The sequence below is a fragment of the Helicoverpa armigera genome, chromosome 24 (genome assembly GCF_030705265.1).
Source record: "Helicoverpa armigera isolate CAAS_96S chromosome 24, ASM3070526v1, whole genome shotgun sequence".
Taxonomy (NCBI): domain Eukaryota; kingdom Metazoa; phylum Arthropoda; class Insecta; order Lepidoptera; family Noctuidae; genus Helicoverpa; species Helicoverpa armigera.
Window position 1 is genome coordinate 2,763,984 of NC_087143.1, and position 25,129 is coordinate 2,789,112.

Sequence of the window (25,129 nt, forward strand, 5' to 3'; positions counted from 1 at the left end):
ACCTATAGTATGTACCTACTTATTTTCTCATATTTCGATGGTTCGTTTAATAAACGCAGTAGGTAGGTACAGTTAGGTGGGTAGGTAAGCGCCCCGGCGGCGGCCTCTGGCCCAATGCCGTAATAAGTTTTGCTAGTGTCGACCCAGGTGAACCTGCCTACCTACCCTCAAAGATTATTGCTAGTAGGAGTTGATAATTTTTGTGATCATGGCGAGACTATGTTGTAAGGTAGACGAAATAAAACTCGCACATCAAGTTTTCTGTAGGTAGAAGCAAGCTTAGATCAGGGACTGTACCAACCCATTACATACAAAAATATTTTTTTCACAAGTAAAGAGTAGGGTAAGTATATATGTATGAATAACAAAATTATAAATTGCGGTTTCTGAAAAACGGTATCTCGTTCAAACGAATTTCCGTTGAAAGTGTTTATTAACCTCTTGTATGCCACATTAAATATTTTATTATTATTGGTTTATATTTCATTTTTCCTGTTTTATTCTCAACAATACATCAAATAATTAGATACGAGTACCACTACCACGTTAGTTTTATGCGCATAAAACAGCTGACAACCCTAGCGCGACCGCCGAGTTTAGGCATGAAAAGTGAAGTACAGTCAACTTCAGGTCAGTGGTAACAGTTTTATAGGAAAATCGTACTTATTACTATTGAGTTAAGGTGCATGACAGTTACCACTGACGTGCGGTCTACCGTGTACATACATGAGATTGACTTCTGTACCTATGTATTTTGTGTTACAGGTTTACAGTCGAGTCGAGTGATAATACCTACCTACCTACTTAAGATCTAAATAAGAACGTGGTAGTAGTTAGATCTCTACCGTACCTAGTAGAGTATCTATAGTACCTAGGTACTTCTAACTACATGTTCAATACATGATCAAACTGACAAGCCATGTGAACCCGCCTAACCTACGCGTGTGCTCGGAAATCAGGCAGGTAGTTCTTGCGAGCTGACAGAAGTCAACCCTTGATGACACTTCATTGCAAACATCTCCATCGTAATTCAATCTATACATTAAAGCCAACAGTCTCAAAAAGGTATCCTTCACACTTGTATAATACCTCTCTGTACAAAACCTAGGTTACCTAGCCAAGTGGCACTACGACTTACTAAATAACTGCTTACATACCTGAATCTTTCAGATTAGTTTAGTAATAAAATTACATTTATTCCATCAAGTTCACTTCAATAAAATTAAACACAAAAAATAAATTACAGTTGCCGGCTAGCAGAATTTTATTTCCCGCCATTTTATCAAAATGACTTTATACTGATCGTCAAGAAACGTCGAAGAAAATTAAGAAAATTTTATCAAAGGGTCAGCATAAATAAATAACTAACATTATATCAAATTATATGTTTTATATACGTTTAGCTTTTTTTTGGCCATCCAGTATACAAAAAATTGTCAAAAGCGAATTCTTTATCAGCCATATTAAAGCATACACACATATCCGAACAAAAGCATCCAATTTCTGAACGAAACTTCACCTGTCTTATCGAGTAGCACTTTGTTTTTAGGTTAACTTGTGTTATTTGTGTTGAAAATATAAAATTACATAAACCTGAGAGATGGTTTTGCCTCCAGCGAGTGGAACTGGCAAATATTTCGTTACAGCAGCAAAATCCATACGTTTGATTCGTCAAGGATGCACAAACAGGCCATTCTTCCATATATCAGTAACTCACGTAAGTTGTTATATTTTCTTGAAAATCTATTACAAAAGACTGAAAGAGAGCTTACATTCGACGAATTCCAATGATAATATTTCTATTCATCGATACAATTTAATGATACTTTGCTATATAGTTCCAAAGTATTTATGCTCATTGTTTTATTTTTTAAATTCTAGCGCAAGAGGCTGAACACCCAGCCAGTCATTGAACAGCTAGGTTCATACGATCCTATGCCAAACGCTAACAATGAAAAGCTAGTTGCTTTGAATTTGGAACGAATAAAGTTCTGGTTGGGCCAAGGTGCTCATGTTACCGAGCCTGTTGCTGAACTTCTTGGTAAGTGTTCTATTCTATATTGAGAAATCAAATCAAATCAAAAGTCATTTATTCAAAGTAGGCTGAAAATCAGCACTTTTCGAACGTCAAAACAAAAGACAGCCCCCAAAATGCCAGCCCTTCACCACTTCCTATGTGTTTTTGCTGGGAAGTAGAAGTGGTGGAACAAACTCCCCAGCAAAGATAAAAATAATCCCTTTTTGTAGTGATATAGGTAGTTAGCTAATTTGTTTATATAAAGTCATGGCTAGTTAATGAGGGTTTTCGATACTTTTTCTGCCGCCAGGCGGCGCTTCGTATGCGTCAGGTCCAAACAGCTGTCAAATAGTATGGAATTGTAGGTGCCGAACTTATTGTTTATTGAAATTCTGTTATATTGGAAGTGTTATTGATTTTATTATGGACTACGGTCAGAATAAGGTTTCCGAACTAAAAATTGAGCTAAGAGAGAGGGTGCAAAAGTCACTGGTACTAAGGAAAAGCTTGTTGAAAAATTTGTTAACACAATATGATTTAGTTGTTTTTATTTACTCAACCGCAATAGTAAAACAATAATGCAGTGCTTTAATTATAAAATAAAAAAAACACTAAAATCGTTCACTATTCATAGTAAAGATAAGCACTTTGACAGTTACCTGGACCTGACGACTCGGTGCTGCCACCTCGTGGACGCCATTTTAGAAAACCCTCATTCCGTAGTGCTCTTATATCTTGTAGGAAAATGAAAGCAACCAAACTTAATTTAGTTTGTATCTTTGCCACTGTATGTTGCTCTCTTTCAATTCAAATCCTGTAACAGCTTGTTCCGTATAACAATATTTAGAAAATACTCACTTTATTTCAATTATCCAACACATCTCAACCGTTTCTTTATTACTCCAGTTTTGTTTTACTGATAACTTACCTACATTGACAATAGAAATAAAAAGTTTCACATCATCTTTATACTAGTCTAGTCCATGTCCATTGACCCCAATTCTGTATTAACATAAAAACTTTTTTGGATTCCAGGTCTATCTGGCTTCTTCCCCATCCACCCTAGATCTTACATGATGGCTTGGAGAAACAGGAGAACAGAGAGAGAGAACCTCGCCAAGCAAGAAGCAGAAAAAGCTAAAGAAGAAGCCACCAAATAGTCCTTAGTTACTTGTTCTAGTTAATGCATTTTTAGTTTATAGTGAAATAAATGGTTTAATATTTAAATTATTCTTTTTCTTCCTGTAAATCCCCTTTTTTATGATACCAAGGCCTAATTCATTCTTCATTCAAAATTTTATCAAAATTGGTTTGTAGCATACATACAGGTATTTACTACTATGGCATTAAAAATAATAAATAGTTATGGTTTATCTACAAGGAAATCTGTAAGACAGAAGATTCCACAAGTATAGGTAGTGGACACCATAGATAGTTAGGCAATAGAGTGGTTTAAGTGAATCCAAGATTTTTTTGAGTCAGGGAATGTGCCGCTTTCCCCAACTTTCAAATCAGTATTCATGGTTTTTATAGATCCTAAATCTACGGTTGGCATACAGATTTAAGTTAAGCAAGTAAAAACAAACAATTACAATGAATTCCTTTTATTATGTGAAAAAATGACAAGTATAACAATTCCTTGAGTGAATACAATGATGGCAGCCAAACGTCAAAGGCACATAACATGGATTTTTACATCACAAGCATAAACACGAAACACTTAAAAACATGATTATACTATGAAAAACTTTGGGGTTCCATTTCCTGTTCAATATAGTACATACCACGCAGGCAAAGCCACGAGTATAAGCTAGCTATATATTCTTAAAATTGTACAAAAATACATCTAAATAATTATTTCTTACTTGGTGTTGGAAGAGGTACAGTAATTTTCACGATAATATGGCAACACGATTCTGTATTTTGAAACTGGCAATACTTGGAAACTAACAACATATTCAACCTTAAAAAGACAAACTTAAACATGTTACTAACAATCCTTGAGCAAATCATTAACTGCAACAATAGACTTTAAGAAATTCATTGTTCCACAGAAGAGATCTTAATATAGGGAAACTAAGAACACTACGGGCTTTACTTACGCTTCTAAGGATTCCAATCCCTACAAGATCATACAAGCCAAGAGAAGATAGATTCAACTAATAATTTAAAAACTAAGAAAATATAAAAATGTGTCACGATTATAAACAACTTAGCTAATAATACAAGGTCATTACAAAATACAATTTAAACCGAAATGCCCTTTGTCGGGTCAGTAGATTTTACAAGATTATTTTCATTTTTAGTCTGAAAAGGCTAAGATTGGTCAGTTGAGGTCGAAACTGCCTCGTTGGTCTCAGATAGACCGTAGTCGTGGTAACACAGATATTGCAGTGTCAACAATAACACTTTAATAACTCAACAATTCATTTCTAATCAACACTCGGTATAAAAACCAATTTGTTGCCAAAAATCTAATTAAAGCATTCACATTCCCGAACAAAGTACCATAAATTGCAAGGAATGTTGCTCACAAATGATTAATTGACATTTAATTAAACAACAGGGGATTGTCAATAATTTTCTCCATCCTGTTGAAACTTGTAACAGTGTTGCAATATAAAATATTTAATAAATTCGGCCCGTGATAGTGTGCTGCGTTATTTGTGATAGAAGCGGGTGCAGAAATAAATTTGTACTTTCGCTCCTCACAAAATTTTATTTCGAATAATGTAGGTTTAGTTGTCCTTCCTAACTGCATCTGCTACCAGGCGGCTAGCTGTAAAACAGAAAAAATAAAACTTAAAAATATAATCATCATTATTATCTAAAATAATATTTACACTTTATGCTAATTAGTTACATACTTTCATCTACTATTGTTACAAAATTACATTACGTCAGTTATTACTTTCAAAGTTAGGCAACTCATTTTAGAGACTTCATTTCAATTATTCTAAAAATAAATAAAAGGTATACATGTAGAGGACTATATTAAGTGCATGCTATATATTTTGTGGGTGTTTGTTTGTTTAGTGACAGGCAAGCGCAAATCAGTATTAAGAGCATTTTTAGTCTAAAACCCGTTCCATTTAGATAATTTAGTTACGCACATTTGGTTATCCAAATAGTTCGCGATATTTATCTGGCAAAAAATATACAATATTATGTATACTTAAAAAAGAAAGTTTTTTTTTTATACTGGAGAAACTACAGTTGACCCAACTGTCATAAAACCCTATGGAAGACGATCGATCGTTTTCAAATTATTCTATACAAAATAAACTTACAATATGCAATATAACACATGAGGAACTAGGTATATTAATGAATATGGAGTTTTTTTTTAATTATTAGACTCCACAAATTACATTATTTGGACAATACAATGCAACAAAAGAAACTTTCACTTAACCTGCATCCCACACCAAGCATTACATTTTTAATTGGCAAAGCTGCGAGTGAATTTTTTTTTCTTATAAAATATTTCCTGCCAGATATTATTGAACTTTGTCACAACAAGCTTTGTCGACATACACTTACCAGGGAATTTTGATTGCTATTTCAGCTCTAATCTTGTTTACCTAAAAATGAGTGATTTTGAGTTAGGACAGGAAAAACAAACCCTTCTCAACAGTTGGGTAAAAACAAAACAATGAATGGGTACTATTTGTGTATAGTGTTTGTAATACTATGTTCTACATAAATATAGGGTGTTGTGTGCAATGGGAAAAACAAAATAGGTATGCAGTTCTTTGCACTCCTCTGAAAATAAAATATTATATGAGAAAGTATAATGGACTAAAAAGCATTGGACTGAGCTACTAATTATTCCTGTTAAATATAACCAGAGGTTGTCAGAGTAATAAAAAGTTTTTACTAAAGAGGAATTTGCAGTATTTGACTACCGTTGAGCAACTCATTTTATTTCTAGTTTTTTTACAATGAAAGTAATTATTTATTACATAAGTACTCTACACTAATTATAAAATAAAAGTAAGTAGTTACGAAACAAAAAAAAAATAAATTTTAACTTTAAAACTAGGCAAGATAGTAATTAAGTCTACTTAAAAAAAGAAAAATAAAATAGACATACTTCGCACTGCAAAGCATATATTAAATCTTGACATAAGTTTAACCCTGGTTTAACCTTCTTAATGAATTTTCTATCTTGCTATTGGCCCCTTGTACCAGTTGTTGTACATTGGCTGTATTTGTACAAAAAAGAAATTAAAGCTCTAGAAAAAAGAATACTAAGTTGCAACTACACCTGTAGGTACCACGTTGTAAAGACAGTAAAAGAAGGTTGAATTTTGTAGTGGATATTTAAATTTTAAAGCATAGGACAGACAGTCATCCTGAACTGAAGTTAGAATAAGATTTACGATTGCGATTAACCACTTTAGTAAATTTATGATTGGGAAGATTTTGATTAACACCATTAAATGCTACAATATGTTGTAGGTAAAGCTAATACCTAAGAAAAGATATATGAATAAAATTAACATTGAAGTAAAATCACACCCCATTGAACTGAAAATACCCGTGTTACATCACAAACAAGGAACATTTACATAGCTTTTATTTATATATATCTGCGTGTATATGTATCCCTTCGCCATGCAAAGCTTGCTTAGCGAAAATGTACTTTATGTACCTGTATTACAAGTCCTTCAATGCTTTGCTAAATGCCTTAACGGTTTTATCAATATGTTTGTCGGCATCCTTCAGAATTTTCTCCAAACCTAAAATATGGGAATTCCATATGAATTGCATAAACTTACACTGTCAATTTTTGAAACAGTGGCTGTTTTTAACCTAACGGTCCCACCACCTATACTCAATTTGTTGATTTTGGCAAGTTAATTTCAATACCCGGTCCAAAAATACTGCATACCATACCATTAATCCCGAGCCAAATCCCACCAAAAACCTTTGTTTTTTAACAATAAATTTGAACCCAATTAAATGTTTGTACATTCTCTTGAAAGAAAATGAAATACTATTTTAAGACATCCCATTTACAAAGTCACACGTCACAGTGACTTACTTTTATAGGGAGATTACAGAATTCTGACCAAGTATCATTCAAATTGTAAAGCTACGCAATGGCCTACAAGGGATTTTTTATGTATAAAACAAAAGAACGTCTACTAACTGTTCTCTTACTCAAAGTACAACATTATTTATTCGAACTGGCGGCCATTTTCCCTATTTCAAAACGGACGAATCAGGGGACGGCATTGTAGTGACGTCACAACATGGCTACTTACCAGAGTTAGCAATGTCATCGATGCGGTTGTGGTGTTTCTGGTAGTAAGGGCGGATGATGCGGTTGTAGATGATCAGCGAGCCGTTGAAGTCGGTGGGCAGGTAGCACCATATGACGAAGATGCACTGTGGATAAGTAAATTTCACATTTAAAATACAGTTCCTTTTTCTAGAAAAATGCTTATCTTTTGCATCTACAATAGGTAGTTACATTCTATGTTCGAATATCTTTATCTCAATCAAATACTTATTATTTTATGGAATGGAACCTGTTCAATAATGACTGAGTGATTTCTATGGCTACTCTCTTTCAATGGTATTTTGATAACAATAAATTGATACTGTAAGAACAATGCCAAGTTTATTCCCTAGCTTTGTAAAAACTAAACGACCGTTTTGGCCTTAGGAGGCGTCCTTGAATCGATCCAGTCAGAGATTCCTAGGATAAGAGACCTACGTCCCATGGATGACGTCACGGGTTTCCATGTTAAAATTCGAGGTCAGAACAAAGTGGTATTTTTCTATCGACATTAGATTGAGAAAGTGACTGTCAGTGTTGGGTGTCGAAATATGAGCACCAATTGAGCACAGAAAAAAATTGAAGGTCTCAGATAAAATTACAAATAACGTTTCGGTTTCAACTGAGAAAGTTGGCAAACCATTTTTTACTTTTCCTGCGTTGTCTGTCTGGCGTGCAACTTTGGTCGTAAATATCTATGTACTTTGCTCATAGTTGACGCCATATTGTGATAAAACTACGATGAACTAGAAGCTACCAGATTATCTTAATAAAGATTATCCTATTTACTAAGATTTATGTGACCTTGCCGCATTCCAGCAAAATATTTAAGTCGCCAGACATAAAGACGCCCTAGTAGCTGCCAAAGACTAGACTACATTGATATTTCCAACTCCCAACGTTCTTTCAGAAAATGAAACCATGTACTACATGCAGTATCGTCAAACTAATAAAGAGATGTTAATACAAGACGCTGATAACGATAAGAGCAAAGTACATAGATATTTACGACCGTGATCGAGAATTGTTGAGAACAATGAACGTAGTCTGTTCTTTGTTACACATTTGTTAATTATGCTGCACGCGCTATGCTGGTCAGTGTTACGTGACGTAAGCAAATTGAAGACTTGAGATTCTACATTTTGTTAGATGCAGGTGAATCATTGACATATATTCTAGCGATAGACAAGAACATCCATACAAATAATTTACCCGCTAAGTCGTCTGTTGACATCTCGTTGACGTATTGTGACATGTAGTCATCCTCATTGATGTTAATTGCTGAAGTGTCGCTCGTATTTTGCCTACATTTTTCATTACTCAAAAAGTTTATATCTAAGTGAATTCAAAATCATGTAATATATCAAAAAGTTTATTTATATCTAATTGAATGCAAAATCATGTAATATATTAAAACCAGGAACTTATTTTTAGAGTTTTTAATATTAATTACGATGTTTTTTTTCTTATCACAAATTTTCGCGAATTTAATTATTTTTTCTTGAAAGTAAGAACATACAATGACAAAGTGAAGTCTGTTTTCATTGATATTTTACCTACTACCAGTTTTATGGCACATCTGTTTCTGCACGATTTTCTTAATCCATAATTTAAGATGGCGGGCGGGAACAAATTAATGCATATTTGTAAAATTGAATTATAAATGAAAAGTATGATATACAAGCGTTGTAATAGCATGAACAGCGTGTAATTTTACTAACTTGACTCTCGAATAGTTTATATGTGTAAGTTTATACCTTGATATGTATTTTCTATTTTATAATTGTCGTTTCATAGACATCCATCTGACGCAGGCGTCAAAATCGCTCTGATTTGCCATTTTGGGCACTGCATAGTCTGCACTGCAGTTCAGTGTGGTAAGCTTTTTGTTCGGAACGTTCTATCTAGTACGTAGTACATATATATCGATGAGGTGAATAGATCAAAAGACGCAAGAAGGTTTTCACAATTTTTTTCTAAGTCTGCAAGTATTAGAATACCTACTTGAAAAAATTGTGTCACAAAAGAGGTGAAAAGTGTGGAGATTTGCATTCTAAAATATGTAGGTATCTTGAAAGGGATGTTGATAGGACATGGAGCATAAATAAAGGTGTATTATGAAACTTTTCAAAGAAGGAAGAATGAATAGCGCCATCAGAGAATAAAAATGGGAGATAATAATATGAAAAAAAACTTGAGGTCATGAAAGACAATAGCTAGATATAATACTACTACAAACATTTTTCGGTGTTTATATCAACGGAGCAGTTTTATTTCCGAATATGAATGTAGGTGTGGCAGGAGGTCAGCGAGCCAGACAATATACATTTCAGACATATAGGATTACTTTTGTGCTGGAAACAAACAAACTTCTCTAATATGTCATTGCAGGGTCACCATGAAGGTCAGTCATATCATTTACTCGTCTAACATTTTTTTATCTTACCGGAAATGTATTTTCAAATCCATATCCTCGACTGAAGACCGATATGGACATTTAAAATGACTGTATTTTCCTCATAACGACTCGTAACAAACATTATCTTGAATTAGTTACATGTAAAAAGTTCAATAATCTTCGGCCGTGACAATGATAACGGAATGAGGTCATAACTTTTATTAAACGTCTGTTCTATGAGTTTTTATATTTTATCTGTAGCCATTTTTATTAATTTATAACTTTTTTGCATTAGTCATGATTATTTAATCTAGATTTTTTTTGGATAATTTATTACTTGTTATCATCATGAAATAACAGATATGCAACCTATTTCCGAACAGATTAGAATTCGTAACATTTTGACCTTTGGCACTAACATAATATTATGAAGTAGAATACCAGTAGAATATTAATGCATTTTTGGCATTCATGTGGTTAAAACTAGACTCAAATAATTTATAACACAACATTAATTTACGATTGATAGTAAATTAAATCTAATTGAAATAACAAGGTAATAATGACACCTGACGATAACGATTTTATGATGCACCTACCAACTGCCAGCAATATTATTTTGATCTTTGAACTGTGATTGGTGTTTTGATGATTCATATTAAAAACTGTCAACCTTACTGCAATGACATATATTATAAATATTATGCATAGTTGCGTTAAACAATTATGGTTTTATGTTAATACAGTAGAATCCGGATATAACGACCTTCAAGGGACCGACGATACTATGTCGTACTAACCGGACGACGCACAAAACGGACGGATTATTTCTTAAGTTCATATCTTAACTTGTACATACATACATAACTTACGAATACTTATTATTATCTTTTTTCTTCTTTTATATATAAAAATGAATTGATGTTCGTAAGTCTCACTAAAACTCGAGAATGGCTGGACCGATTTGGCTAATTTTGGTTTTAAAATGTTCGTAGAGGTCCAGGGAAGGTTTAAACGATACGAAGTTTGTTGGGTCAGCTAGTCTTCTTCTTCTTATATATAAAAATGAATTGCTGTTTGTTAGTGGAATGGCTGGACCGATTTGGCTTATTTTGGTTTTAGAATGTTTGTAGAGATACGAACGCGGGGCGGGGGTGCGAGTGCGTAGGTAAACAAAACATTGCGCGTGTGTCGTTTTAACCGGACGTATTATAATAAATATTGGTCGCTATAAGCAGTTGGTCGCTTAAACCGGAGTCGCTCTAAACGGTTACATTGTCTTAGTACCTATATACGAAACCTAACTTGAGTAAAGATTATCGTCGCTAAAACCGATTAGTTGTTATAAGCGAAGTCGTTATATATGAATTCTACTGTAGTTATTTAACTCTAATCATCCTTAACATAGCAAAAAGTATCCTCTGTATGTTCAGTAGTATTATTCTCATCTATACTCGTACTATAAAGCTGAAGTTTGTTTGAATATCTCAGAAACTACTGGATTGATACCAAACAGTCTTTCAGTGTAAAATAACGCATTTATCAAGGAAGGCTATTTACTTTTAATCTGGGTGCGCAGTATAGTTCCTATGAGATGTAAGTGAAACTGCTGGTAGAAGCTAGTTCATGAATAATTACAATAAGTTGCTACCAATACAGGGAACCGGACTAAGCTATGTAACAAATTATAAGTATATCGAAGTGGAAGAAATACCTACAATAATCACATCTAGGGAATATAATACCTATTCAGATTACTTTCAACTGATTACAATTTTGAAAATAATTTCCTTCATGGAACTAACAGTGAACAATAACATTATTTTCTATCTTAAAATGTAACCAAGCAAGTATTTGAAGATTGCATCATATTAATCAATGCAACCTTCTAATATATTATTAAGAAATGAATTATTCATAGAAAAATATGACTTGCAAATAAGATAGATAATTTGATAACATTTATTAGAATGATAGTGCATTTAGACAAGTTTATTCGAGTCTAGATGGCTTTGGCCGGCAACTGTAATTAACTAAAAGAAATAGTAGAATTTCATCTCATATTATGAGTGTTCTTAGAGGTTGATTGTTTGATTTATGAACATGCCTATGTACTTGAACTATTTTTAAAACAAAGAGTAGTTAAAGACCACATTAAAACAACCTTTAACCTAATAACTGGTCAAAAACTGGTTCAACTATCAACTTCATTAACTCAAATGAGTTTCCTTGACATAATTAGGTCCATAATTAAAAAAGCTACCTACTGGCAATAGATAAAGCATTTCCACACATTTTTGATGCTGATATAAATTCAATAATTTATGTATATGACTTTGAACCTCAAGAAACCTTATCTGTCTGTAATCTAATGATATATAATACTTACAACTATCTTACTAAGATAGTGTGTCTGGAAGTGAAACTTAGATGCATATAGTGTTACTATGTGTAAAAGATAAGTTAAAACAATTAGCTATTTATATGAAGGTGAAATTAGTCACAAAGCTGTCTTTTGTCTGTCCTGACATTAATAACAACTTGCAAAAACTACAAACAGATAAGAGAAAAAAGATAAATTTATCTCAAATGCCTAGCTGTCACACTATCACATAAAATGTGAAAGGCATTTAAGCAATCATTATGAAAGTATGATACACTTTTTTGTAGTATGTAACATCTGTATGGAATATTCTTATAACAATTTGCACTAATGAGTGGAATATTCATGACAATGACTGTTATATACGATTTCGTAACTATAGTACTCGTGGTCGAGCGTGCTCCGTAGCATATGGAGATAACCACTCACCTTTATTAGCCAATAGAGCGGGAACCAGCCTACAATGAAGTCCGAGAAGTACTCGACGACGGAGAAGCACGCATACACCACCCAGTACGTCAGCCATTTAGTATCGTCGTCTTTCTGCGGCGATTCCAGAGCCTTCATCGACATATACGCCGGGTACACAAAACCAATCGAGTTGCAGATCAATTCAGCTCCAAATCCAAACACTAAATATAAACCAGTGAACGCCACCATACCTGCATAACACAAAATAAAACGTCAAAACCACTGCTAAAGATATAAATAAACGTGAAATAAAAAACTAACGTACCAACGAATATGTAGACCCTGTTCACGCCGGTTTTTTGTTCAGCCGTTTCGAAATATTTCGTCCATGGCTTGCCTTTGTCATTGAGACTGCGCTCCAAGCTGTCTTTGTAATCCTGCAATTTGGCTGCCATTGTGCTTGTGTGAATTATATTTTACCGGAATTATAAACTGGCACTGTGGCAATCTATGACCACGGCTCGTTGACAAGATAATGACAGAAAAGTAATGGCGGATCTGGAGTTTTTTTTTAATTAATATTGCCAGCTTACGCTATACTAATCGCTACCAATGTAAAGTTATTTTACTTTTCCAAAAATAATTTAATTAAGCTGAGGTTACAATAAAAAAAATACTACTAATAAAATATATTTTTTTGTAACCCATAAAATTCCTTATAGCTCAATGAAAAATATATTAATATAACAGGGTAGCCATTGTTAAATGATTACCCATAAAAATGGGAAAATAAGTCCCATAAAACTACCAGATAAAAATATTGTTCTCCCAGTGCTACCATTTCGTTTTTTTTTTGTAAACGTAACAAAATAATCGATCTTTGTGTGCTTTCTGTCTTTATTATCAATTGTTGACCAATGCAAATGACAAATGCAAGTTCTTGGTGAGTATAGTCTGGTCATCTTTATAGTTAATGAAATAAATGATTGTAATCCTATTACACTCAACTTTTCTCAATTCGAATGGCAATTTTATTACCTACATTATCTTTGCTGGCTGGTATGACTAGCTGTAGTTGTGGGTATGAAAGTTACGATTATGCAGGTATGTATTTTGGAACGTTTTAACCCTCAAGCTAAATCGCATACCTACTCTGACTTTGTAGGTAGTATAAGGATAGGAAAGTCGAGAATAGGAAAAATAAATAAAAGGCTCGCTAAGTCTTCTCATTATTTTTTAATTCTTTAAAATATGAAAGCGTTAACATTTTTATCTTTGTGCTTCATAAAGATAATATTTGTTTGATACGTTGAAATGGACTGGAGGTAATAATTTGAAGCGGGTAAAGCATATTTTTATAATTTTATCACACATTGATTTAACACAGGACTTCGGGCAGGACCAATTTGCTGTAGTTGAGTAACCATTCATGTTAATAATTATGAATTATCAAGCAGATTTTTGAACCTAACCCTCACTTTGCGAGTAGGTACATCTTATTATATTGTTTGCACATGACGTCAATCTCGGCTACAGAGAACGTCTTATTCTTTCTGCACTACAAATTGTACACGAGTTTCGGTAGCTTGGCCACCAACCTTAAAAATAACGAGGACAGAAGCAACAACTTAGTAGTACGATAATTATTATATTTGTAACAAGAATAATTAATTATTGTTTATATCACAAATACACTGGTATACAAAATATATTTAGGTAAGTAATGAGATGTGCTTAGTGCATTGTATCTTAGAGATCTGTGCAGGCCGTGCATTAGTCTACGAAATTTAAAATAAATCTAAATAAATAGATAACGTGGCTTATGGACGACCTAGTATCTTATAACAAGAGGCCTTCATAATACTCGTATGAAGAAAGATAAACTCTTGAGAATCTACCAGTTTACACTTTACCACTGCAGCAAAGTCGTTATGCTCATCGTCCATTAGCCACATTAAGCACTTTTTACACGAAGCTAGTGGCAAAGACAGTAAGTCTACTTATAAATTTTCTAAGCTTCACTAGTACACTCATTTCTTTTAATTAATATCTCTTGTATCAATACTTGTGTATTCATTTGTAAACGTAACGATTGGTTATCCCCTTTCGACATTTTGAGGTTATTTTCAACCACGTGACTTACTGTTAGCATTCTAACCTCGCGTAAGAAATAACAATTCAGGAACAAAATCTTGAAAAAGCGAATGACTAGTACGAAATAATTTTATCTTAATTAGCGATTGGCATACAGCCAAGTATCATAATAATTTGTTCACATTAAGACAAGTAGGTAATTAACAAAATGAAGAACAATGTCATGGCTGTTTGTACATAAAAATAGATTATTTTGTTTGCCTAAAATCTTCGTACTTAATTTTACTGTTTACAATGATTATGTATATCAAAGGCTTTTCTGTGATATCATTTTGCTACCTGTTTGTCTGCTATGAGGTATATTATGAAAATGTGGGACACGTATAGGTATTTTTTAAGGTATCTACTTGACCAGTTGAAAGATTATAATTTCAATTTCTCCTTTGTACGCACCTTTAGCACACAATGTTTGTATTCATAATTAATTATTTTAACACTCTTTATTATAAGTTTCAAAGACCAATCAACATAAACGCCATAACAGATTTCGATTTGAAGAACATTTTTGTGCATGAAATTGTGCGACAACTTTGAGACAAGTAGAGAGTGAAACATTAATTTTATGTCACGGATAAAATAGAGATTGAATATAGAAATAACAGTAAGTTATTAATAAGTAAAAATCTAAGGGCTCGTTTAAACGTGTCTAGTCAGACATATAATGCGTAGCCAAGTGCCCCAAGCCATGGACTTTTGAAGGAGTTGTATTCAAAAGTGGAATTCATCGGGAATAAACCTACATTTCTAAACGTTTTTCACATTGTGACATAAGACATGCACTTTATAAAAACTAGACATGTGTAAACAAGTCTTAACACTAAACTAGATATAGATACAAATTGGAATGAGAAACCAGCTAAAGAAAAGCTGAAATATAGTTTATTTTCCGTATAGTTAAACAGGTAATCTACTAGAATAAAAGTACAAACATGATTTTCTATCTATCCTCTTCAATTAATGAGATTGGTCTCAGTCTTATGCTATAAAATATTTTTATATCGGTAAAGGAATGAGAGGAATAGAGGAATGAGCTATGCTATGATGTTTTCTCGTAAATACCTAATCATGTTTAAAAATATCAACACAACAATAACATTTCTTACAAAAATGGCGTCATTAAAAAATCCTATCTACGTGATCATATAATATTCTATTGGATTTTATACAATTTGGGACTTAAATGCAAATTCTAACGAGGAGTTTGGAGCTTTGTTTTACTTTAAATACAAAAATCAGGTTTCTTATGATAGCTCCAGTTATTTACATAAATATTTTGATTTAGTTTACCTACTGCCAATCCCCTTAATTTTCATTATATTCTGGTTATTAAATAGATTGGCAGTTTTTGGTTTACAATGTGGCAACACTAAGCAGCGGCTTCGGGGTATTTAAATGCGGCTTGACAGAAAAAGCTAGAACCTGAAATTATGAAGGAATATAAATATATTTTATCGATTGTTTCAAACAATACTACTGACTGCACTTGTACGTACGTGCATTAGTAGAAAATGTGTATGTAGTTGTTCTGTATAATTTATGGTGTTGCCATAAAAAATCAGATTCTAGCCTTTCTTGCCAAGCCTGGCCACGCGGCATATGGTCAAAACAGTACAACGTGTCAACTTTGAGTCCTATCTATACAGTTATGCACACAACAAACAGTTATATAATATTAACTAGCATGTTCTAGCTAAGATTTAGTGTTTGGAAAACAATGGAAGAAATATTTACCTAATCGATTATAATAATTATTGCAGTACTCATTGTATAATGAACATTGCTTATAACTTCACAATATTTGGTGTCATCATTATTATTTCATAATATAAAACCACATTTTATTTGCCATTAACAGATCATTCAAAATCACAGACATTTTCTTAAATAACATCATAACAAATTGGCAAAGTAATATATTATTTACTTAACGGGGTGAAAAGCAATTCAAGGATTTTGAGACAAATCGTATGTTTTTAACAATTTTAGTTAAGTAAACATTAAACAATAGAAAAAAACGAACGAAAAATAATAACTTTGACAATTACTTTAAATTGTTGCCATGTAAAAAAAAAATAAGAAGATGGATTTATTTTAACGGTCAATAAATCCGCTACTTTTATCTTAGCATATCTCGACAATCGCCCGGTAGAATTTCCTTCTCATTATATAAATATTTTACTGTACAAATTACTACGATATTCTCTCTTTCTAACACAGTCATTAAGAGTGCTACTCTTATGGGCTTTACAAAGAAAGTTTTACTTACTTAACAAAAAATGGTATGGTTTCTGTGAGATACATGTGTACATATTATTTGAATCACCCAAATCACCAAATGAAAATACCAAATGAAAATACCTAATTTTCGACCGACATCTTTCAAAATCACCCGCAAAAGAGCACCTTACACCTTCTGCGAACTTCTGTTAAGTTCGTGACTTTATAACATTCTAGGTTTCTAGGTATCCTTATTGCCAAGATTTTTTACATAATGTCGGACCCTTTTGCGGATCGCGTTCGGAGAATGTTACGAAGGTTTGTGTTTCTTCCTCGCGTCCCTTCGGTGTTCATTCGGCGGGTGAGGTTTTAGTTCTCTGCAGTCCAACTGGAATGTTAAATATGGCAATCTATTAGTATTTTAAGGAAGCTCACTTTATGATTATAATCCCATATCTGTCTCCGACTTAAGGACTTGTGTCTTTGTGTGACAACCACTAAAAACATTTTTCTGAATTAAGCACATAAGACATGTAGAGCGAGGTTTCACGTGGATTAGGCATGTGCCTCAACTTCAAGACACGTTCCTAAGTAGGTACCTACTTACGAGACGTCGTTATTATTTTCTGTGCAATTATTAGTGATTAGTCTATGAAAAACGATGTATTCACATCGAACATGATGGCTTTGTGTTGGTAGATAAATTTATTATTTATTGGAAAGGACAGTCTTTGATTAGCCTCAATCGGACTATGTAGAAACAAATTATATTTACCAAAGTTTCGTCATCTGGCACCCTCGATAATAAGTCTAGGACTTCATTATTGGGTATTGTATGCGGCCGGAGTATTTTTCTTGTGAATTTATTGATACCTGAAATAAGAAAAGAGAAGGCATTTAAAAACCCAGACCTTAATTTTCAAAATTGAAGCGCTCAAACAAGTCACTTTTATCTAAACCTGACCTTTAATGGTCAAAATTTTAACAATAGAAAATCTGTTCTGCAAAGAAATGCTTCATTGCCAACTTACCCCAAGCCATTAGCAGATACCTCAAAGGTATGACGTATAACACCATCATCGCTCCAAATAACATTATTATCGCTAAATAACTTAGATATGGCACTGTGAAGTTCGTCAAGCTGAAAAGTAGAAAAAAAAACTACATTAATTTATCCTAATAAAAAAAAAATAGGTATGGTAAAATCAAAATATCGTTCTGGCAACACTGATAAATTCGACTCCTGATTTCCCTTGGGGTAATTTATTTTCGTTAATTGGGAATCATTATCATTAATTTACTGGGCTATAACAAAGAGAGATAATTACTTTTTAACCGATTCTCCTAAAGCGGCGACGTAACCGATCGCATTTTGTACAGTTTGTGTTACTTCTTGTATTGCTTGTAATCTCTCTTTCAGAGACTTTTTCTCCTCCTGTAAGAAAATTAGAATGACATAAATAATTGTGATTATTTACAGAACTATGAAAAAGTTGATAATAAATTGATAGTCAATTAATTAATCTATACTAATATTATAAAGAGGAAAACTTTGTTTGTTTGGTTGTAATGAATAAACTCAAAAACTACTGGACCAATTTTAAATATTCTTTCACCATTAAAAAGCTATCTCATCTGCGAGTCTGCGAGTAACATAGGCTATATTTTATCCCGGTGCGGGCAGTAGCTCCCACGGGACGCGGGTGAAATCGCGGGAAAACGGCTAGTAACTAATAAAAGGTCATGTCACACTTGTCATGCACTGTCTTCAGTTCTATAATATTAGGTATTCTGCTTAATTTATGCATACCTTATCTGCTTCATCTTCATCATCCTCCTCGGCCAGTAGATCCTCATCATCAACAGGTACTAATAATGGGTTGCCTCCTGCAAAAAAAAATCAACAATTAATTTAATAACATTATCTATACCTACTTATAATAAATCTGTAGAGAGGTCAATTCTGTACATTGAATATATTTCCAAAATAACTATTAGGGGGTGATTAGTGATCGATACTGATGCCAAAAATGCAATCAGAAAAATTTTTGTCTGTCTGTCTGTCTGTCTGTCTGTCTGTCTGTCTGTCAGTCTGTATATTCGTTATGGAAACAAAAACTACTTGACGGATTTCAATGAAACTTGGTACAATGATTCTTCATACTCCTGGGCAGGTTATAGGATACTTTGCATCACGCTACGATTAATAGGAGCAGAGCAGTGAAGGTAAGTGTTGGGAAAACGGGAGAAGTTACTCCATTTTTTAAGATTCCGTCGCGTGTGCAACCCTAATGGTTACAGCTACACAGAAACCATGTATGACGGAAATGTTCTTCATAAAATTATGTAAAAAATATCCCATGACAGTATATATCTATCTTTTATGGTTGACTCACAATAACACGTAAAACTCTCTCGGTAGCTTAGCAGTTCGGAGTTTTCTGATTATATTTGTCTACTATTACGTTTATAACACTCTCACTCACACAAATTAAAAATAGTTAATAGTATTACCTATCCATTAAAAAAAGATTCATATAAATCGGTGAAGAAACACCAAAGTTATACACGAAAAACGGATAAGCCATCGCGCGTGAATACTGAATCACGCTATAAGGATCATTTTTGTGCATCTGTCGCCGCGCTCGACGCAGCTCGCGGCGCGGTGGCTGCGCGAGTTTCATACAATATTTGGCTCTTGGTGCGATTGATGCGAATAGGCGTTCAGAGTGTTCAACCTTATTGCGCGACTTTTAGGTTTTAAATAATTTATTTTTAACTTTCTTTTGTTGTTATTTTATAAAATAGGTTGGTACCTATTAGTTATTTTGGTAGTGTTTAAATATTCGTTCAAATTACAAATTATTAATAGTTTACATTTTATTTCTTAAAGTAGTATAGATTTAGATAATTGGAGGGGCTGGTGTTTATTATTTCTTTCTCTCTTTGCACGAAGTCCGACTCTAACGCGGACGAAGTCGCTGGCAGAAGCTAGTTTACCTTAAGCGCTGTTTCTGTGTGAGCGGAGGTCTGCGTCCAGCTTGGAGACGATAAAAAGGCTAGTGTTGATAATGATCTATAAATAAGTTGACATCTAAAGCAAACTAGAACAAACAACTTCATATTGGGTTATAAATATCGGAAACAAAATACATATGCATACGTGGCCGTCATGGTATAAACACCTAGCAAATTTTTATCATGCTAAGGAGGAAAACAATGAGAGGATATCTTCACATGAAGAGCCTAGCCTCGTAGCGTACTTCCATTAGCCGTATACCTAAACCGAGAGCAAATAATGCCTAATGACTGATCTCCAAACCTTCTTGATCAGATTTATGGGCACAAAGTACATCATGGCATACACACGACAGTGACCAATCATGCAGCCACAACACTCATAGACTTACTGAGAAATAAATACGAAAAATAAGCCTTCGGGTCACTTCTTAAAGCTCTCACGAAAGTTTTGAACTTAACTAAAAATAAAATTAAAGAAAACAATGTACTTAAAAATAAAACAAAAGAAAAAAAAAAGAAAATAATAAGCAGGAAAGTAAAAAAGAAACAAATGAATACTGATGCCCTTTCGAAGTTCAAAATCATGGACAGGCTGGCCATAACAGTGCTTGAGAAAAAAAAAATTTTTAGAAACACGTGACTCACCAGTTAGTCTATAAATAAGCCAGGCTCTACCGAAGAACATTAACATAAGAAACGGCAGCATCCACATCTCATAGTAGTAACAAAATGCCAGCCAGACCAACAGGCCTAAGAATGATCGTATCCTTGACTCCCATTCGAAACAGTCTCTGAAAGAATATACAAGATAGATTAAACATAACCGTAAAGACAACGAAATGAATCTACATTGACATCTATCCATAGGTGAATGGTATTTCCTTTTCTTCTATCTTGGAAATACTCAAATCATACATAAAACTAACAGTATGTTCTACCTAAAAGTATTTTTGTCGTAGGTGATATATGATATATGATATCTAAACGGTCTTTAAAATTGAGTGGGATTTCAACGTTCAAACGTATTTTTGATAGTTTTGTAATTCTACATTTGGAAAAACTAATTCAGTCTACTACACGTCTCTTCTGCCAATCTCGCATTCACATGGATCAACCATGTGAACTACAATGTTAAAGGTTTTTGTAGCTTCTTAACAACCTATATCATCAACTATGTACTTAGTTTGTACTACATTTGTTCTAGCATTGTTTATTCAATTTTCAAACATATCTTCTATAATATAAGCTTGAAAATGCATTAAAAGTAGCTACATTACTCACTGTAAAATCTTGCCAACTTCTATGAACCACATGATGATAGCCTTTAACCTCATTACGTTTCTAATAAACAGTTGTCGTTTGAACTTCGCTTCTTGGTGCATGTACTTTGGCTCTTTGGGATTTACTGCTCTGATTGCTGCTTTTAACTGCAACAATAATAATAGTTTTACAATAACCAAACTATGACCAGCCGTCGAAGTCGCCGTTTTAACCAGTAGGCAACATTTTCAGGTCTAGTCATGGTTTAGACATCGTTATAGGTAAATAAATAGTACAACCCACCCTTAATATTTGCATTATACAAATAGTCTATAGAGCCCAAAAGGCGATGGGGTGGAGCTGGAGGCATAAATTAGATCACAAATTCAAGCTTTACACGCTTACATGATTTTTTTTTGTCAGTTCCCTATCTCGAGCCATACCCCAGTGACTCCATTATTCTGCAGAACCAGGCAAAACTCCGCGGAACTTATGAAAAATAATCTAATTTATGCAAAGAATTTTATCATGCTATGAATGGTAAAAAGTGCAGCTAATTCTATCATTATCCCTCAAGTAAAATAGTGACTTACGGGATTCCAAATGACCAGCATTTCTAATAGTATCTGTGGATAGTTTCCTTTCGCCCTCGCCCTCATCTTCTTGTCCTTCAGCGCGTACCATCGTTTCTCACCATTTCTTATATTGAGCAGTGGTACAGCCAGTTTGCCCAGGAATTCTACTTTGTGGTCGTGATCCTCATCGTAGACAGTTATCTCTAGTATCGAAGTTATGTCCTTTACTGTGCTGGAAAGTATAGCAATATTTTCAATTGAAATGATGAAACACGAAAATTAAATTAAATTGTAGCCGGGAGACTAAACTTATTTAAGTCTTATTGAAATGTAAAACTCTCCCAATTTTCCATTGCCCGCAACTGTGTTCCACCAAATGCAATCTGGCTTGAGGAGAATGTTCCTTATTTAATACATAAACTTTTCGACAAAGGTTTGTAGTAGAAGTCACTACATAATCTAAAACACATGCAACCTCATTTAAATCATTACTTACAAAGTAAATATCTTCATCCAGTTCGGTGTTAGCGTTTTGTACTCTGTATGCGTTTGTAGTCTTGCATTTCCTAACTCCAGTACACAGAAAGGGTCTGACTTGCCTCCCAAATCTGCTGCCGCAAGACCCTTAGCACCGTATACTTTGACACAAAGCCAGCCTACTCCACTTGAATGTTCATTTAAGTTGTACCATGTCTGAAATATGTAAAGTCGTTGTTAGCATATGACGATCAAAACTTTGACACCACGTGAGACCTGAATCCCTTAGTGCCGAAAAGTTTCTTAACTTTAAGTCTTGCTAAACAGTCTTTTCGTAACAGCAATCTAAATAGACTGTGATAGAATGATGATTGAGCAGCACTTTAAATTTATGTGACGTGTTAACAGCACCATCAAGCACACTAACAGCTAGCTAAATGATGCCTGTGTATCAAATAACATGGCCTGCGAGGTTCTTGAAGAAGTTCAGTGATGGAACAGTTACAACATTCTTAGGGAACTGGTACGCTAAGCCTAACTTACTTTAACGTAGGTATTATAACAGAATAATTGCGTGTGACAGTTTATACTTACATATCGCCTCTCAATTATCTCTCGGTCTCTAGGATTCTCCTTATAACTGCTGAGGTCCGTAATAGTTTCTGATTGTGTCGTACCACTAATTGTAAGTAATAAAAATATTTGTCCATTCCCATCTTCTAGGTCCTTCCAGATATTATGCGTTTTTTCTCTTTCTAACCTTGATAAGTCTATTGCACATCTGAAAATAAGACGAGTATACTGTATGAAGTTTTTAACGTACTTACATAGTGGATTGTAGATGCAAGCCTAAATAACTGACAACTGCCGTTTCGAACGACATCGTCTGAAAGCTGGCGAAGACATATGCGCAAAAGTTTCAATTCAAAAGGAGCACACATGTCCGTCGAAAACCCCTAGTGTGAAAGCACTAAATAATTTTGGCAATAATAGGTTCCATTTTCGAAAGCATGTACCGTCAAAACAAACATGACAGTCTAATTCAGTCTGAAGGTTGTTATTAAGGGGCGTAGAACTTTCACCAAAATAGAACAAACCTAATTGCTCATAGAATCCATTAATTACTGTAACACAATACATTTGGAGGTTCGTTATTCTTTGGAAAATATACCATTATGCCCAATTAGAGTAGCTGGTAGACAAGGTGGATCATAAATATTAGGACCTTATTTGGTAGCTTATAAATATGTATTACTAATAGCTTATGGATTCGCAAAGCGGGCTTTATGGAGGCAAGTTCCTTCCTTATAATGCTTTATTGCCAAAATTCGCATTATGTTAGCATGATAGAACATTATAAAGTATTACATTATTGCTTTGAATAATTCATACCAAAATATGGTGGCCATGGAGGCCTTAAATTTCTATCCCTAATAGTGGTTTTTTAGTTTGATTTTTTGCTATTTCAACCTGGTACGGAACCTTCATTGACGAGGGCCGCTTGGTACCCTCTTTCCAAAAAGGATTTTTTTTTTCTTATTTGAGAATAAGTTTGCCGACTGGTGGTGGTATAACCATCACACAGCACCAACTCCAACATACCAAGATATGTCTCTGCTATGAGATGGGTAGGAGCATCTCTTAAGCTAAAATATATCCCACACTGAGCTCACCAACACTGCTTACCAGCGAGGTCAGTATGGGCCAATCTCCCCAAATTGAGAGAGGCCTTGCAGACATTTTGAGGCTGTGACGACATCGAAACTAATGTTTTGCAGTGGATGTCTTTCGGCGATCCTGACGAGGTAACCTTATACAAAACTAATGCTGTTTTACTCACTTTCCTAGAAAATCATCCTTCGTCTGTTTATCCTTGTCCCATACGGTGACTTCTAGTATTTGTTCCTGGTCATCGTATAAGTGCAAGTCAAACTGCTCCAACCACGACGGGTGTAATGACTTCCATACTACCTTACTTTTATATTTTTCGTTACCTAACCTGCGAACAAACAAAAATACGTTAACGCAGTGCACGTCGCCCAGCAGCCGCGCGCCCAGCTCCAGCACGTCGCCCGCCGCGCCCACCCCGCCCGTCGCCTCGTCGCGCTCCACGCCCGATTAATAATATTGTAAGTTAAAAGATTATATTGAGAGAATGTTGTAGAGGTAGTTAGGGCACGCTAAATCCTTCAGCACTATTTAGGCTAGTTATCCAGAAAAGTTATAGGTGCTTTCTATCCAGACGCACGATGTAGTTTCCTTGGGACGCATCTGCTGGAAGCTAGTGCAAAAGATAAAAAAACACAAACTAAACACGTAAATATTTATGACACTCCTGCCAATCTGAATGTAATACAATTTCAAGACTGCAAGACTCTGAATTTAAAACAATCTCCGTTTAAAATACAACACGAAGAAAAACAGAAAATAACACAAACTCTGTTAGAGATGCATTACCTTTCAGATGGGAACTCAGGAATGCATAGATGCAGACTGAAACGTGTTCACAATCACATAAAGATGTAAGACGTAAGTAATTCGGAATTATGCAACATCCTTTCGTTTCTGTTCTTTATTTGAAACAGGGACTGACGTGGAAAGGTGTATATTTTTCTTATAACATTGTTACGAGCTGGTGTTTAGATTTATGAATACTTTTTTTTAAACTGAGAACATAATTATACCAACGTATATTATTTGCGTCAATAATTATGAAACAAAGTCCAAAATCATGCCAGTTGGTCTAAGGACACGTGGAACTATTCGATTTTTTTTGGTCTATTAGTGAAAACTACGTATAAGTCAGTAGTTTTTGAGCTTTTCGCATACCAGCGGACGACGTGATGGGAGACTATGTTTAAGTACATATGTAAAAGGCCTACAACGGAACAGGACGGTTTTTAGTCAGTAAGTCTGACACTCCCTC

General features: G+C 34.2%; 3 protein-coding genes across 16 annotated transcripts in view; 1 reads left to right on the plus strand and 2 right to left on the minus strand.

Annotated features, from left to right (window-relative positions):
- Window positions 1-1,496: 1,496 nt before the first annotated feature.
- LOC110380645 (small ribosomal subunit protein bS16m) lies at window positions 1,497-3,244 on the plus strand. The gene is made up of 3 exons (XM_021340690.3): window positions 1,497-1,717; window positions 1,882-2,041; window positions 3,053-3,244. Exons 1-3 carry the CDS (start codon window positions 1,601-1,603, stop codon window positions 3,175-3,177), a joined length of 402 nt encoding a protein of 133 aa, XP_021196365.1. The 5' UTR covers window positions 1,497-1,600; the 3' UTR covers window positions 3,178-3,244.
- A 361-nt stretch (window positions 3,245-3,605) lies between these two features.
- Window positions 3,606-13,045, minus strand: LOC110380642 (receptor expression-enhancing protein 5). Of its 4 annotated transcripts, XM_021340682.3 has the most exons (6): window positions 12,825-13,045; window positions 12,518-12,750; window positions 7,291-7,414; window positions 6,675-6,762; window positions 5,561-5,601; window positions 3,606-4,796 (listed from the first exon to the last, which is right to left on the minus strand). In XM_021340682.3, exons 1-4 carry the CDS (start codon window positions 12,952-12,954, stop codon window positions 6,680-6,682), a joined length of 570 nt encoding a protein of 189 aa, XP_021196357.1. In that variant the 5' UTR covers window positions 12,955-13,045; the 3' UTR covers window positions 3,606-4,796; window positions 5,561-5,601; window positions 6,675-6,679. The 4 variants fall into 4 exon arrangements, with proteins under 4 accessions (XP_021196357.1, XP_021196359.1, XP_021196356.1 ...); XM_021340684.3 differs by lacking the exon at window positions 6,675-6,762; XM_021340681.3 differs by lacking the exon at window positions 5,561-5,601.
- A 671-nt stretch (window positions 13,046-13,716) lies between these two features.
- Mctp (Multiple C2 domain and transmembrane region protein) overlaps window positions 13,717-25,129 on the minus strand; it is a 185,648-nt gene continuing 174,235 nt past the window's right edge. For 8 of the 11 annotated variants that reach the window (XM_064041284.1, XM_064041290.1, XM_064041287.1 and 5 more), the window contains 12 exons: window positions 24,044-24,202; window positions 22,798-22,984; window positions 22,223-22,419; window positions 21,745-21,958; window positions 21,173-21,318; window positions 20,537-20,682; window positions 20,281-20,349; window positions 18,681-18,757; window positions 18,199-18,305; window positions 17,902-18,011; window positions 17,646-17,743; window positions 13,717-17,258 (listed from right to left, as the gene is read on the minus strand). In XM_064041284.1, coding sequence (XP_063897354.1) covers window positions 17,181-17,258; window positions 17,646-17,743; window positions 17,902-18,011; window positions 18,199-18,305; window positions 18,681-18,757; window positions 20,281-20,349; window positions 20,537-20,682; window positions 21,173-21,318; window positions 21,745-21,958; window positions 22,223-22,419; window positions 22,798-22,984; window positions 24,044-24,202 — 1,588 coding nt within the window. In that variant the 3' untranslated portion in view covers window positions 13,717-17,180. The remainder of the gene's footprint in view (window positions 17,259-17,645; window positions 17,744-17,901; window positions 18,012-18,198; window positions 18,306-18,680; window positions 18,758-20,280; window positions 20,350-20,536; window positions 20,683-21,172; window positions 21,319-21,744; window positions 21,959-22,222; window positions 22,420-22,797; window positions 22,985-24,043; window positions 24,203-25,129) is intronic. The other 3 variants (XM_064041285.1, XM_064041289.1, XM_064041294.1) reach the window with 1 other exon arrangement.

What these genes read in the sequence shown, in the direction of transcription:
- LOC110380645 (XM_021340690.3), top strand. Translation starts at nt 1,601, where the DNA reads ATGGTTTTGCCTCCAGCGAGTGGAACTGGCAAATATTTCGTTACAGCA. An exon ending in TCCATATATCAGTAACTCAC is followed by an intron (nt 1,718 to 1,881) that starts GTAAGTTGTTAT and finishes TTTAAATTCTAG; the next exon opens with CGCAAGAGGCTGAACACCCA. An exon ending in GCCTGTTGCTGAACTTCTTG is followed by an intron (nt 2,042 to 3,052) that starts GTAAGTGTTCTA and finishes TTTGGATTCCAG; the next exon opens with GTCTATCTGGCTTCTTCCCC.
- LOC110380642 (XM_021340681.3), bottom strand. Translation starts at nt 12,954, where the DNA reads ATGGCAGCCAAATTGCAGGATTACAAAGACAGCTTGGAGCGCAGTCTC. An exon ending in CAGGGTCTACATATTCGTTG is followed by an intron (nt 12,751 to 12,824) that starts GTACGTTAGTTT and finishes TGTGTTATGCAG; the next exon opens with GTATGGTGGCGTTCACTGGT. An exon ending in CGATGACATTGCTAACTCTG is followed by an intron (nt 6,763 to 7,290) that starts GTAAGTAGCCAT and finishes CCCATATTTTAG; the next exon opens with GTTTGGAGAAAATTCTGAAG.